This window comes from Alligator mississippiensis, chromosome 4 (genome assembly GCF_030867095.1).
Source record: "Alligator mississippiensis isolate rAllMis1 chromosome 4, rAllMis1, whole genome shotgun sequence".
Lineage (NCBI taxonomy): Eukaryota > Metazoa > Chordata > Crocodylia > Alligatoridae > Alligator > Alligator mississippiensis.
The window spans coordinates 159,090,203-159,103,682 of NC_081827.1; the positions used below are offsets into that span (position 1 = coordinate 159,090,203).

At 44.8% G+C, this 13,480-nt stretch overlaps 1 protein-coding gene across 6 annotated transcripts in view; it reads left to right on the forward strand.

Annotated features, from left to right (window-relative positions):
* Positions 1 to 13,480, forward strand: part of KANSL1 (KAT8 regulatory NSL complex subunit 1) — a 170,555-nt gene that overhangs the window by 114,339 nt on the left and 42,736 nt on the right. For all 6 annotated transcript variants that reach the window (XM_059726857.1, XM_019500938.2, XM_014609193.3 and 3 more), the window contains one exon: positions 7,082 to 7,223. In XM_059726857.1, coding sequence (XP_059582840.1) covers positions 7,082 to 7,223 — 142 coding nt within the window. The remainder of the gene's footprint in view (positions 1 to 7,081; positions 7,224 to 13,480) is intronic.

Below are 13,480 nucleotides of genomic sequence, written 5' to 3' on the forward strand. Positions count from 1 at the left end.
GGTCAGTCAGCCTCTAGCAGGTTTGCAGCAGACTGAGACCGTGTCTTTGTGGACAGCATGTTCAAAAAACCATAACCTCCTATGAGAGACAGTTGACTGCTGTTTCTGGTACTGGAAGTTGTGTACACGTGTAGAGAGTGAATGCTGAGTAGGCCTATAGTGACAAGTGTCTTCTGGTGAAGGAAGGAATAGGTGGATGTTAAAAAACAAACAAAGAAAACCACTCCAGAGTGGGGGGACTCTAGGGCAGGGGTGCTATTTGCCCATTCCCCTGGGTTAGATCCAAAGCACAAGGAGCCTTACAGCTTGGGCCTGGACCTACCTCCAGCAGTGGGGTGCGTAGTGGTATAGGGGTTAATGCAGCCGTTGCTTATCCTGCCTTCCTGATGTGCATCAATACCAAAACTCTGTATCCTGTATTTTGATGGCAAGCCCCATCCCTGCTTGTCCCACCCTCAAATTCCCAGCCCCTCTAACAGCTCTGTGGGCCATATGTTTGACACCCCTCCTCTAGAGGAGTTATGAGAACTACTGAAAGTGTGGTAGCAGTAACCTGCATCCGCACTAGAAAGTAGTGGTGTTGCCTACTGATGCACTTTCTTGGTCAGCTTCGTCTCCAGGCATGCTTATCCAGCTCACTTACCCTGCCTGCATGAGCAGGGGTGTGCACGTTGTTAACAAGATGGCTCGTGGATTCCCAGGCAGGTGCTTGTGGGTTCTCTTACTGTTTTGCTGCAGAGAAAATATCACCGGATTGGCTGATACTAATTTCTTTCTGTCTTGCCTCACAGGCTACCTGAACAACTGACATTTACCCTGAGTCTCTTTATAGCAGGATTCTGTTTCTTTCTAGCATCTCTGCCATTGACAGGATGCCTCCATCCCAGGGCTGTTCAAAGTCCGTGAGCTGCTACCCATAACAGGTTACTTACGCATAGAACGTCAAGAGAGCTTAGGCTTGCTCCAGTGTACTGGAGGCCAGGCACAGTTCAGGGTTAGTCTCCCTCCAGATCTTAAATGCTTCTTCTCATTTACTGATGCTGACTGTTCTGTTTTTCTTCAATGCTACGGCTGTCCTCCAGGATGTAAATTGCAAGTCTGACTCGATTGTGAATCGCCTCTAGTTTTCAGGATAGTGTTTAAAAGTAATAAATTAAGGGGTCTGCCCTGTTGACTTCACAGCATGTGCCTGCAGGAGGGATGCAAAGGCAATTCCTGAGGCATCAGTGTTCAACAGAATTAATTTTTGGCTGGGGCAAGTTAGGGGCATCACTGCCTAGTGACAAGAAGTTTGTGAGCATGGGCATGGTATGGGCTCAGGGGCTATGGTTTCTTGTCCTGCTACTGAAAGGAAAGCCTCAGGGTTTTTGTTAGTTTTAGACAATGAAGATTTGTCTCGTGTCTGTCTCAGGGAAGAATTATAGGAGGTTATAATAAAAAATGCCATTTGTTTCTTTGAGCTCAGTTTAGTAGATTAGCTCAACCTTCATAAATGCTTGTGCCTACTCAGTATAAGCAACTGTCTCCAATTTATAGTGTGCAAAACACAAGTCTCTCGCTTTTCAGGCTACAAACTTGGTCTTCCTTGTGGGTGTGATGCTGGACTTCTACAAATTAAGTTCCTTTTGAATGAATATACATGTAAAATACAAGCATGTGTGCACACCCCTCAGTATTTAAGTCTAGATTTCCAGTTTGCAGCTTCTACAAAAAGATAAAATGATGGCTCCTAAAGTGCACACCCTACACAACCCAGCACCTCTTCTGCTTGTCCCAAGCACAACCTAGCCCAGTCCCTGCTGGGAAGAGCCTGGTGCCGACCTGACCCAACACCTCTGTCAAGAAGAGCCCAGCCCGCTCTGTGCACAGATCTGAGGACACATGCCCCCATGCCCTCCTAGGGTGCACATAGTAGCAAGAGCTGCCTCCCACCCCTGCATGGCTCAGTCCCACATCCCTTCCCCCACAACACTTACCAGCTGGATGTGGCTGCTCTCCACGTGGCCAGTCTGCACTCCTGGCCGCCCATGTGCTGTGCTGTGGCTGCACACACACGTGGCAATTATCAGCCACATCAGTTCTGCGTACTTCCCTCCGACCCTTTTAAGTAACACTAGGGGTATATGTACCCCCAGCTGACAACTGCTGCTGTAGAGACTACTGATATAACTGCTGCTTTTTTTGGTTCATTTAAACACTGGTGAATAGGCCTGGGTTTGTTTTTTTTGGGGGGGGGGTTTGTTTTTGTTTTTTGTTTAAGATCAAATTTAAATTTTAGTTCAGCTTTTAAATGTACATAACAGGTTGGCAGAACTGGGAATAGATTATGTGATCTTGATCAGGATGTTTTCTTCTCAGTTAAAATGGAGATACTTTTTTTAGAGGAACATGTTTGAAAAGCTTGCTTTATTGCCTGACCACCTAACTTTGGGGTTTGAACTCCAACAGCTTTTTCTTCACTTTGTGTTGGGGAAGGAATGAGCTTTTAGAGCTGGAATGGGAAGCATACAACACTTGAATTCCTCCCCTCCTTTTTCCCATTTGTATTAAATTAATTTCTTTTTAGAAGCAGAATGGACACCTCCCTATCCACCTCTGTCTAAACTGTTTCCTGTTTGGCCAGAGCATATACTAAGAATCTTTCTCGGGCTGATTAAACAGCTACTTCCTGTAATTTGGGGAGTGGCATTAGAGGCGCAGTATGCCCCTAGCACAGGGCAGGCCCACCATGCACAGGAACAGCTGCAGCTCTGTTTTTCTGCTTCCTAAGGAACTGTTTGTCCTGAGGCTTTCCCTACTAGCACAGAAACCACAGGACACGTGAGGTTCTCTGTGAATCACATGGGGAGAGGATCTATTACACTTCAGTCCTTTACAGTGAAAAAGGAAAAAAAAACAAAAACCCAACCAGTTTAGTGTACAGTATTTATAAACTTTTCAGGCTAAACTTGGGTCTTGTTTATCTTCCTTTTCAGTTGGGTCACCCTATTTTCCCATTACCGTGGGGAAAAGGGGCTGGGATCTTTTAAGCATATGTTGTTTCTCCTTATAGATGTACGGCTACTAATTCTGCCCACACACAATTTACAATAAGCACCATCTGCTTAAGTTTCTAGGACATTGTCCTTGTCAGTCAAGCAAGTACAATGCTGAGTGTTTATGTATGTGAGCACACACGCAAGAGGGAAGGGGCAGGCTCTCTACTATTTGGCTGCATTTCCTGGCGCATGCCTGTCCTGCAGCACTCTGCATTGTGGACACTTGGTGCAGTGCAACTGCACACCCTCACTCTGTATGTGGCTCAGGTCAGGGAAAAAAATCTACTCAACTGGATGTTGTCACCCTGCTTTTTAAAAGAATGGGTCCCAAACATGAACCTGCCTTTTGAGAGAGGTCCAGCTAAGAATGCAGCATAGTTAAGACTTCCCCATTCCTTATTTTAACCAGGGTGTATGGTTTGTTTGCAGTCACATGTTGCATCTTCTCCTGTCTTGCCTCTGCCTTCCCTCTGTCCTAGTGAACAAGAAAATGAAAGTATCCTGGAATCCTGATCTTGGAATGTTTTTGGCCCTGACAAGAGCTCAGTGTTCAGACCTCTGTCATCCATCATATCCATGTTCATGTTGTTGGAAAGAGAGCATTTTTTAAATTAACATTTAACCAGAAATGTTTTGGAGTGGAGTTGCCATTTCATGTTCATTATACAAGTAAAAGTCGATACCTGTAGAAACAGCAGCATGTGCATTTTGGTTTGCGTTCTTATAATAATAATAAGAAGAAGAATGTGAAACCTAAATGGCCATACTTAGTAGCAGTTTGCTTTCAAGGCAGCTGAAATTGCTTGCCATTCTGTAACTTTTGCCTTTGCTTTTGCTAATGTCCACACAGCTTTGGCACAATTGCCCTTCTAAACACCCTGCTGCTTCACACAGGGATCATGTAGCCCATTTGAAGTGACACCAATCTTGTCCAGCCATCTGACTGTCTCATGTATTGTTGTTCTGCTTAATCTGAAACCTGCATCAGCTGATGAAGTAGAGAGGACAGTTAAAACAATAGGAGTGTGACTTCCTTGTATTTAGGCAGCAAAGAAATTTTTTATTAAAAAAAAAAAAAAAAAAAAAGGCGGGTCTTCTTGCTGAACTTTGCTTCCTTAGGTGAATTAATGTTAACTGCTGTGGCACACCCATAAATGGTATTGCATTAGGAGTTTTTGATCTTTAATGTATCACGTTACTGTCTAGCACTAGTGTCACATAGGAATGCAGGAAAGAAGAGAAATGGGGACAAAGCCACTTGCATAGGTTACTGTTAAAGTGTTTAGATTAACTTGGAAATGTACCTGATGAAGATTGTGAGTGTTGGTAACAAGTCCTTGAGCTGTTTTTGAAAAATTCTAAATATAGCAACCCAAACTCTTGTTTGACACCATTTTGGAAAGTGTAGTTGAGCAGTTGTCATGGGGTTTTTTTTTTCCCCACTGCACTATAAGTTGTAGGAGGCCATAAAAAGTACTTAGTGCTACAGGGTTGTCAAATTTTTCTTTCTAATCAAATGAATTTTTGGGGGTGGGGGGTGGAATGGAGATTTGAGATGGAGGGGAAGGGCTGATGAGAAGCAAAGTTGCAGATCTACCAAGGTATTTGAGTTAATGCAAAATGGGAAAACATTTTAAAGCAAGAACCTTGGGTCTAATTAGAAATGTGAATTAAAATGTCTTACAAAAATGTCATCCTGTCCCCCAAACAAAACTGAAACTTAACATTAAGCTTAAAAGTATCTCATGAAACCCCAAGGTGTTGGTGACACCCTGGTTGAGAATAGCTTTTCTAAAGGCTTTGAGAGGGAAAGGACATTGAAGTCAGGAGTGATTGGTTGTAATCTGCTGGATGATGGGATCTGCCATCCTTTAGAACTTTTCTTAAGGATATGGGTAGCATTGTAAACTGTGAAGAGGACTTACTTTGTTAGTCTAGAAAATGTTGGAAGGTAGTCGGGGTATTTTTTGAGTTCATGGTGCTGTAGTTGCTATCCACAAACATTAGAGATGAGTATGATAGTGGTCTTTTGCTGTTACCATAAGTAACAGGATAAATGAAAGCTTCTTGGGCAAAAAATTCACTTACCGTTATTGTGCTCAGGTCTATTCAAGGCATGATAAAATATCATTTAAAACTGAAATGGGGGGGGGGGAGCAGTCCTGTAACCGCCATCAACCTCATGGGTAGATGCATTACAGGAAGCTGAGCTAGTCTCTCGGGTAGTAGTTGGTGGCTTTCCAAAGAAGATAGCGTAACAGGATCTTTGAATCCTAGGGTTTTAAAGTTTTAGACAGTTAAAATTGAATATCCAAATCTTTTCTTAATGCACATTTATTAGTATTAGAAAAGGTTGTAGCTTCTTGCATTGAAATAGTGGAAAACTGTGAAAGTAAAACTAGAAAACTCAAATTGAGTTTGGAAAATGCCTTTTTAAAGTGACACAGCTGCCTTGCCAGTAATGCATCAGTTAGGGGTATTTTAGCATACTTGCATTGTATTAGTTGAAATTTTATAATAGTCCTGGTGTTGAAAAGGCTAGTTTCATATGTAATATACTGATAATGGTAAAGGTCAGAAAATTGTAGCTCATCTAGGAACTTTGTTATTCAAGTCTCTTGCTGTTTTTCAGTTTGGACAGCGTGTGTGTTACAATATGCTTCACTAAGTGCATTATATAATACATATATAGTATTTTTTCAGTTCATAAAATTCCCCCTCTCCCTTCCACCCCCTTTACAAACTTTTACATTGCATTTGCAGTGGGTTTTTGAATGGGCAAAAGTCCCATCTACTCTGTAGTTCTTTCTTTGGTGACTTACCGGCTTCGTAGCTCAAATCTTACTAGGAGACTGCTGCTTATGGACGTTCAGAAAAATGTCTGCACAGTGGTGTTGTCTCCCAAGTTCCTGAATCTGTAGCCTTGCTTGGGTACTGCGGGGGGGAACTAAAGAAGATATAATGTGTTGATGTACATGTGGAAATTGTGTTTTTTAGTACATATGGAAATTACCATTTAGAGAAAAGAAGTACCTTGCTGCTTCTCTTGCCTTATTCCTTACTTTTTTTCTTGCCTTGGGGGGATGTCCTTGGTGTTCATCTGCTAGAACCAAGATGTGTGATATACTTAATATTTTGCTCTGGCTTTTGTTGTAAGGATGAAGCTGTAGGAATTAAGCAGAATTTGCCTTCCCTTTAATATTTCTATTTTCTGTATTGTATGTGGTTGACAGTAACAGTTTTTTTTGTGTGGGAGTTACTTGCCAAATGCAGTGGTGTGTTCCACAGACTAACAGAGGTAAATCTGCCTTTGCAAAACTTTGATGTGTTTACTGCTGGAATGATCAAGGTGGGCATGGGCAAACAGTTTGTGTTTACCCATACTGTCTCATGTGGTAGTGCTAAGTAATGGAGGCAGGAGAGGACAATTCCTCTCTTAGAAACTAACCATCCACCTGTTTTTCCTGCTCACCAAGCCCCAGTTATCAAGCCCTGAACTTAAGTTTGCTGATACTCATTCTGCAAAATGGCACCTTAAGAATTTCTTATGCTATAAAGGAGGCAACTCGATAGACACCAGTGTTAGCAGAACCATGTATGCTAAAGGATGGTGTTGCTTTTTAAGCAAAAGCCTTGTGCCATTTTTAGGACAACTATTACAGTGCTTTGAATCTGAGTTTTACCACACAACCACAGCTATGTTGACTAGACAAGGTTTTTTCTTGCACACTACTGGAGAGTGGTTAAGAAAGAAAAGGAGGTATATTTGGGGTGACTGGTAAATGGAGTGAGGCTCCTCTAAATCAAGTGGAAATGGGGCTGCTAATTTCTTGACATGAAGTTAAAACCTACAAACTGATGAACATAAGTTATGCTACTATTCTGTTAGAGAAGGGACCTGGCAGTTCAGTAGCTGTTTACCACTGTCTTGAAGTTAAAGACCTGCAGAGCCACTGTAGTATTAATGCATCCAGCAGAGTTCTGTTGCCTGATTTCACATATGTAGCTGAAGTTGTACTTAATAGTATCTTTCCCTTTTTCAGGAGGCGACGGTCAGAATGGAGGTGGGCAGCGGATCGGGCGGCTATAGTCAGTCGCTGGAACTGGCTTCAGGCTCATGTCTCGGACCTGGAGTACCGAATTCGACAGCAAACAGATATTTACAAGCAGATTAGAGCCAATAAGGTAAGGGGGGGAGGGCTGGGACACTTGTTGTCTCCAGGGTTGTTTTCACAAGGCCGGGACTTCCATGACCTATCCTTGTATTGTATAGTTTCTGGATGTTGTGGCTTCACTTGTCTGATGCTTATCACGAGTATGTTGCACATCGGTAGGCAGATCAAACATTAATTTGGACATGTCTGTCTGCTGGGCTGACAAGTGCCTAAAGATGGCTGTCTCTGAAAGCTTATAGTTATCATTACTGAAAAAGGCTAATGCTGGGTTTTGTTGCTCTTCTATGTTTACTGCCAATAGCTGGTTCCTTTTTCTTTTCATCATAGTTGAGCTTAACCTGATGACTTTCTTCTCCAAAGGATCATAATACCAAAATATGTAGGCTTCAGAAATTGCTGGATTTTGAAAATTTGCCCCTGTAGTACATTGTGTTCAAGGGGGGAAGAGACTTAGACAAGTATATGAAAAAAGTAAGAAGCTACTCAAATAATACAATAATGATTTTTGAGGATCAAAAATAATTGTATTTATTTGGAGATGGCATAAGTTTGCCTTGTGGGTATATGTCATATTTTTACTTCTATGTAAGGTATTTGCTGGGCTATTATTTAGACTCTAGTTTTGGGTGTCAGCTCTAAGGAGGTCTAGGATAACAAAAAGTCCTTTTTCAGATAGGGAGTAGGGGGGAAACCCACACTATACTTATAGGCTCGGCATTGCTATGCTTGCTAGCACCACGGCTGAAAGAGAATTGGGGGGTCATAATTGACCACAAGATGAACATGAGCCGCCAATGTGATGTTGCAGCTGGTATAGCAAACAAAACTCTGGCTTGCATCTATAGATGCTTTTCAAGTAAATCGCAGAATGTCATCCTCCTGCTATAGTCGGCTTTGGTGAGGCCGCAGCTGGAGTACTGCATCCGATTCTAGGCTCCGCTATTCAAGAAGGATGTTGAGAAGCTTGAGAGTCCAGAAGAGAGCCACGTGCATGATCAGAGAGCAAGAGAATATAGGCCCTATGAAGAGAGGCTGAGCCATAGGGCTCTTCAGTCTGGAAAAGTGCAGGCTCAGGGGGGACCTGGCGGCTGCCTATAAATAGACAAGGGGTGTTCATCAGCATCTGGGAGAACGTCTGGGAGAACCAACGGTCATAAACTCCTACAAGACTGTTTTAGGCTGGACATAAGAAAAAATGTCTTTACTGTCCGAGCCCCCAAGACCTGGAATAGACTCCCTCCAGATGTGGTGCAGTCATCTACTCTGGACTTATTCACTTGGATGCTTATCTTGCTGGAGTCCTTTGACCCTAGCTGACTTCCTGCCCCTAGGGCAGGGACTATTGAAAGTCTGAGTTTTCCATCTGGATCTTAGGGCCACCCCGGTCGGGTGGTCGATGGTGGTTCCGGCGTCCGGTTGGTGACCGGACAGCCCCTAGGGCAGGGAGCTGGACTCGATGATCTTTGAGGTCCCTTCCAGTCCTAACATCTATAGAGATAGGGAAGCTGATCTGAATTTTTGTGGCCTCCTTTTCTGAGGTAAAACATGAAACCAAAAAATGTGCAGAAGAGCTGGAGGATTTGTCATTTCCTATCTTTTTGAGCATCTGCCTGAGAGAGCAGGATTCCTGTAGTCAAAATGGAGGTTTAGATTCATAGACATTAGGGCTGGAAGGGACCTTGCAAGATCATCAGGTCCAGCCCCAGGGGCAGGAAGTCAGCTGGGGCAAAATGATCCCAGCAAGATAAACAAATGTTTCTTGAAAGTGTCCAGAGTAGGTGCTTGCACCACCTCTGGGGGGAGTCTGTTCCAGACCTTTGGGGTTTGGACAGTAAAGAAGTTTTTCCTTATGTCCTGCCTAAAATAGTCATCCAGGAGTTTGTGACAGTTGGACCTTGTCTTTCCTTCTGGTGCTCTGGTAAACAGGTGTTCTCCCAGATCCCGATGCACACCCCTTATGTACTTACAGGCTGCCACCTAGTCACTCCTGAGCCTACCCTTCTTCAGGCTGAAGAGTCCCATGGTGCTCAGCCTGTCTTCATAAGGCATGCTCTCTTGCCCTCTGATCATGCGCATGGCTCTCCTCTGGACTCTCTCAAGCTTCTCCACATCCTTTCTGAATTGTGGAGCCCAGAATTGGATGCAGTACTCCAGCTGTGGCCACACCAAGGCTGACTACAGCGGGAGGACGACTTTGTGGGTCTTTGTTTGAGGTGCATTGGTATGTTCAAGCCAGAGTTCTGTTTGCTTTGCTGGCTGCAGTATCGCATTGGTGGCTCATGTTCAACTTCTGGTCAGTTGTGACCCCAAGTCTCTTTCGGCTGTGGTGCTAGTGAGTGTAGAACTGCCAAGCCAAGCCTGTACGTGTGATGCAGGTTTCCTCCTCCTCTCCCCCCCAAAGGTTGGAGCACCTTGCATTTCTCCATACTGAATGCCCCATCAGGTTTTCATTCACCCACCTTGTGACAAGGTCGACCTGGATTGCTAGGCTGTCCATAAGTGTGGTGTCATCAGTTTCCCCATAGCTTGGTATCATCAGTGGACTTTGCCAGTCCGCTTCTGACACTAGAGTCCAGATCATTCTTAAAGATGTTAAAGAGTACAGGTCTGAGAACGGAGCCTTGGGGGCAGGGCTGTCCCTAGAGGGGGCCGAATCGGGGTGACTGCCAGCTCAGTTCAGCTCTGGCTGCTTGCTGCCCCCTCCCCCCACTTGCTGCCCCACACACCCCTAGTGATGGCTTTGCTTGGGTGACACCACTGGTTACTGTGTGCCATGTTGATTCTGTTCCATCAGTGACCGCTTCCTGGGTCTGACAGTTCCCCAGCCATCAGACTGTAGGGTAGTTGAAGCTGCAGTTCCCCAGTTTCTCCATGAGGACATCATGGGACACTGAGTCAAAAGCTTTTTTAAAGTCCAAATATATGATATCAACCTCTTTGTACTGGTGATGCATCACCTGGTCATAGAAGGAAATAAGATTAGTCAGGCAAGACCTACCCACAACAAACCCATTCTGGCTGTTCCTCAGAATGTTGCCTTCTGCTAGCCTGTCAAGAATGGTTTCTTTGATAATTTTTTCCAAGATCTTTCCAGTGATTGAGGTCAAACTGATTGGCTTGTAGTTTCCCAGATCTTCCTTCTGTCCTTTCTTGAACATAGGCACCACATTGACCCTCTTCTAATCTTCGTGTACTTTGTCCAAGTGCCACAAGTTCTTGAATATCCTTGCCAGTGGCCATGCTATAATGTCTGCCAGTTCTTTTAGCACCCTTGGGTGCAGTCTATTGGGACCAGCTGATTGGTGGGTGTCCAGCCTCTCAAGGTGTTCCCTCACAAGATCTATACCAGTAATGGGTGTATACTCACCCTCACCCTAGTCATCCCACATCTTACCAGGCAGGGTGGTCCTTTTGCATTGGTCTTTCACCAGCCCAAAGTAATCATGAAGTAGATTGGCTTTTTCCTCAGTGTTGGTTGTCAGCTGCCCCATTTGGTTTAGCTGGGGTCCAATGTTTTCCTTTTTTTCCTGACTTTGCACGTATCTGAAGAAGGACATTTTATTGTTCTTGATTTATGTAGCCAGTTGGAGTTCAGTTACAGTCTTGGCTTTCCTAGTTTGCTCCCTGTAGGTGCAGAATATTTCTTCTTAATGGTGTTTCCTGTCTTCCATCCTTTATAAACTTCTGTTTTTAGATGTAGGAGGTCCATGAGTTCCCTTTTGAGCCAAGGGGGTTGCTGAGCCCTTTTACTGCCTTTCTTACAGGCTGGAATAGACTTCCCTTGTGCTTCTAGGATCACTTCCTTAAGGAGCGACCACTCATTGTAAACTCCCTTCTCTGTCAAATCATGGCCACTTAGGGCCTTGACAGCAAGCCTCCTGAGCTTATGAAAGTTGGCTTTCCTAAAGTCAAGGACTACTGCATTGGTGACTGACTTGCCAGCTTTGCAATGGATAGTGAATGTGATCAACTTGTGGCTGTTTCCGAGCTTCTCATTGATTCTTAGGTCGCTGGTTAGATCATCCCCCTTTAGCCAGTACCAGGTCCAGCAGTGCATTGCCTCTTGTTGGCCCATAAACTTCTTGAGACAGGTAGAGCTCATCCACGCATGTGAGGAAGCTTTGTGACCAGTCGGATTTGGCTGAGTGCTCTTCCCATGAGATGTCCGGGTAGTTGAAGTTTACACTTCAACTAGTACAAATATCTGTTGTGACGTAAGCATAACAGGATGGTGGGAAAGCTAAGGTGTTGTCTCTTTAGATCAGTGGTCCTCAACCTTTTTTGCCTGAAGGCACCCTTCAGAAAATACCAACTCTTAGGTTTTTACCTCTGTGTTTTCTTTATTATGGGCAGATAATAGAGCAGTTCTTCTGTAGCAAAGAACTCTGACCACAGCATGTCAAAATGTTTTTGACTTTATGGATTACTACTTGAAATCTCTGGGTTTATCTCATGAATCATGTGTAGGTGTTTGCACATCTAACTGGTAATATTGCGTGACATCCTTAAAAGGATCTCATGACACCGTAGCATGGTTTGATATCCTTGTTGAGAATCGCTACTTTATAGACTTCCCTTTCCTCTGTCAATTTTTCCCTTTTCAGACTTGGAAATTAATTTTGGTATTCATGGAAAATGAAGGACTCTGTTTTGGCTTCTAGTATTTGGGCACATTCTCACCATTTGACTCTGCCAGGACCCTTCGATCTGTATAGTTCTGTCTGATGTTTTTCTCCAGGGTGTCCATCCAGCTCTGTCAATACTTTTCAATCCTGATCTCTAGCATTTTATGCTCTTCCTACCGAAATCACTCATCCAGCTCTAGGCTGACCTTCTGTCTTACCTCTAAGTATTCTAGTTCAGGGCATCTCTTGCGTAGAGAATAGTAGTGTCAAATAGGGTGAAATCTTTGTGAACAAGTAAGAGGGAAACCCCTCCTTGTCACCTAAATATGTTGCCTTGAACCATTGAATTGTCTTTTGGTAGCAGTATGGATCGCTGCTCCTGCCAAAATATATTTTTGCATTTGACTAGCAGCTGGTAAAATGGAGGCAGTTGGTTAGATCTGGTGACTTCATAGTATCATAGTAGGTAGGGTCGGAAGGGACCTGAGCAGATCATCAAGTCCAACCCCCTGCCATGTCAGGAAAGAGTACTGGGGTCAAACCAGCCCAGCAAGGTGATCATCCAGCCTCCTTTTAAAGACCGCCCCCAGGGTAGGAGCCACCACCACTTCTCTTGGAAGTTAGTTCCAGATCCTAGCCACCCTGACTGTGAAGTAGCACCTCCTGACATCTAGCCTGAATCTACCCTCTGCCAGCTTGTGACCGTTATTTCTTGTCACTTCTGGTACTGCTTGGGGGGAACAGGGACTCTCCCAATGCCTGCTGGTACCCCCTGCCTAGTTTATAAATGGCCAGTAGATCTCCCCCCCCCCCCCCCCCCCCCCCCCCAGCCTTCTCTTGTGGAGGCTGAACAGGTTCAGGTCCTGTAGCCTCTCCTTGTAGGGCCTGCCCTGCTGCCCCCTGATCATGCGAGTGGCCCTCCTCTGGACCCTTTCCATGTTGTCCACATCCCTCCTGAAATGTGGCGCCCAAAACTGGATGCAGTACTCCAACTGCGGCCTGACCAGTGTCCCATAGGAGGGAGGATCACCTCCTTGGACCTGCTTGAGATGCATCTGTGGATGCATGACAAGGTACGGTTGGCCTTCCTGACCGCGTTCCCACACTGGCCCGTGTTTATTTTGGCATCAGTAATGACTCCAAGATCCTTGAAAGGTGGCTCACTTAAAAGATGATGTTCTGTTCAGGACCCAGCTCCTTGCAGTACACCTTGCCCCTAGGTAATTGGGGTGCTGATTTATTGCTATCTGAAATAAAGGTACACAGATGCACCAGTCCATAACATATTGGCCCTGATAAAGGGAAAACTGACATTATCGGGAATCAGCTTTGTTTTTTGGCTGATGTGGCCAATTTTTAAATGCCACATGCATGCACATGGCCAGGAGTATAGCCCAGAAGCTTGGAGAGCAGCGTTCAGCTGGTAAGTCCGGAGTGGGGGGGCTCCCGTGATGTGGGAATAGGGCAAGGACAAGTGCTGCCCAGCTGGGGTGGAGCAAGGTGTGGAACAGAGCCCATGGCTCATCTGGGAGGTGTGTGGGGGGAGGGGGAGTGGCTCCTGCTGCTGCATGCACCCATGGGGGGGCATGTGCCCCTGGATCTGTGCATGGAGCAAGGGTGGGCTTCTTCTGCATGCTCAGGG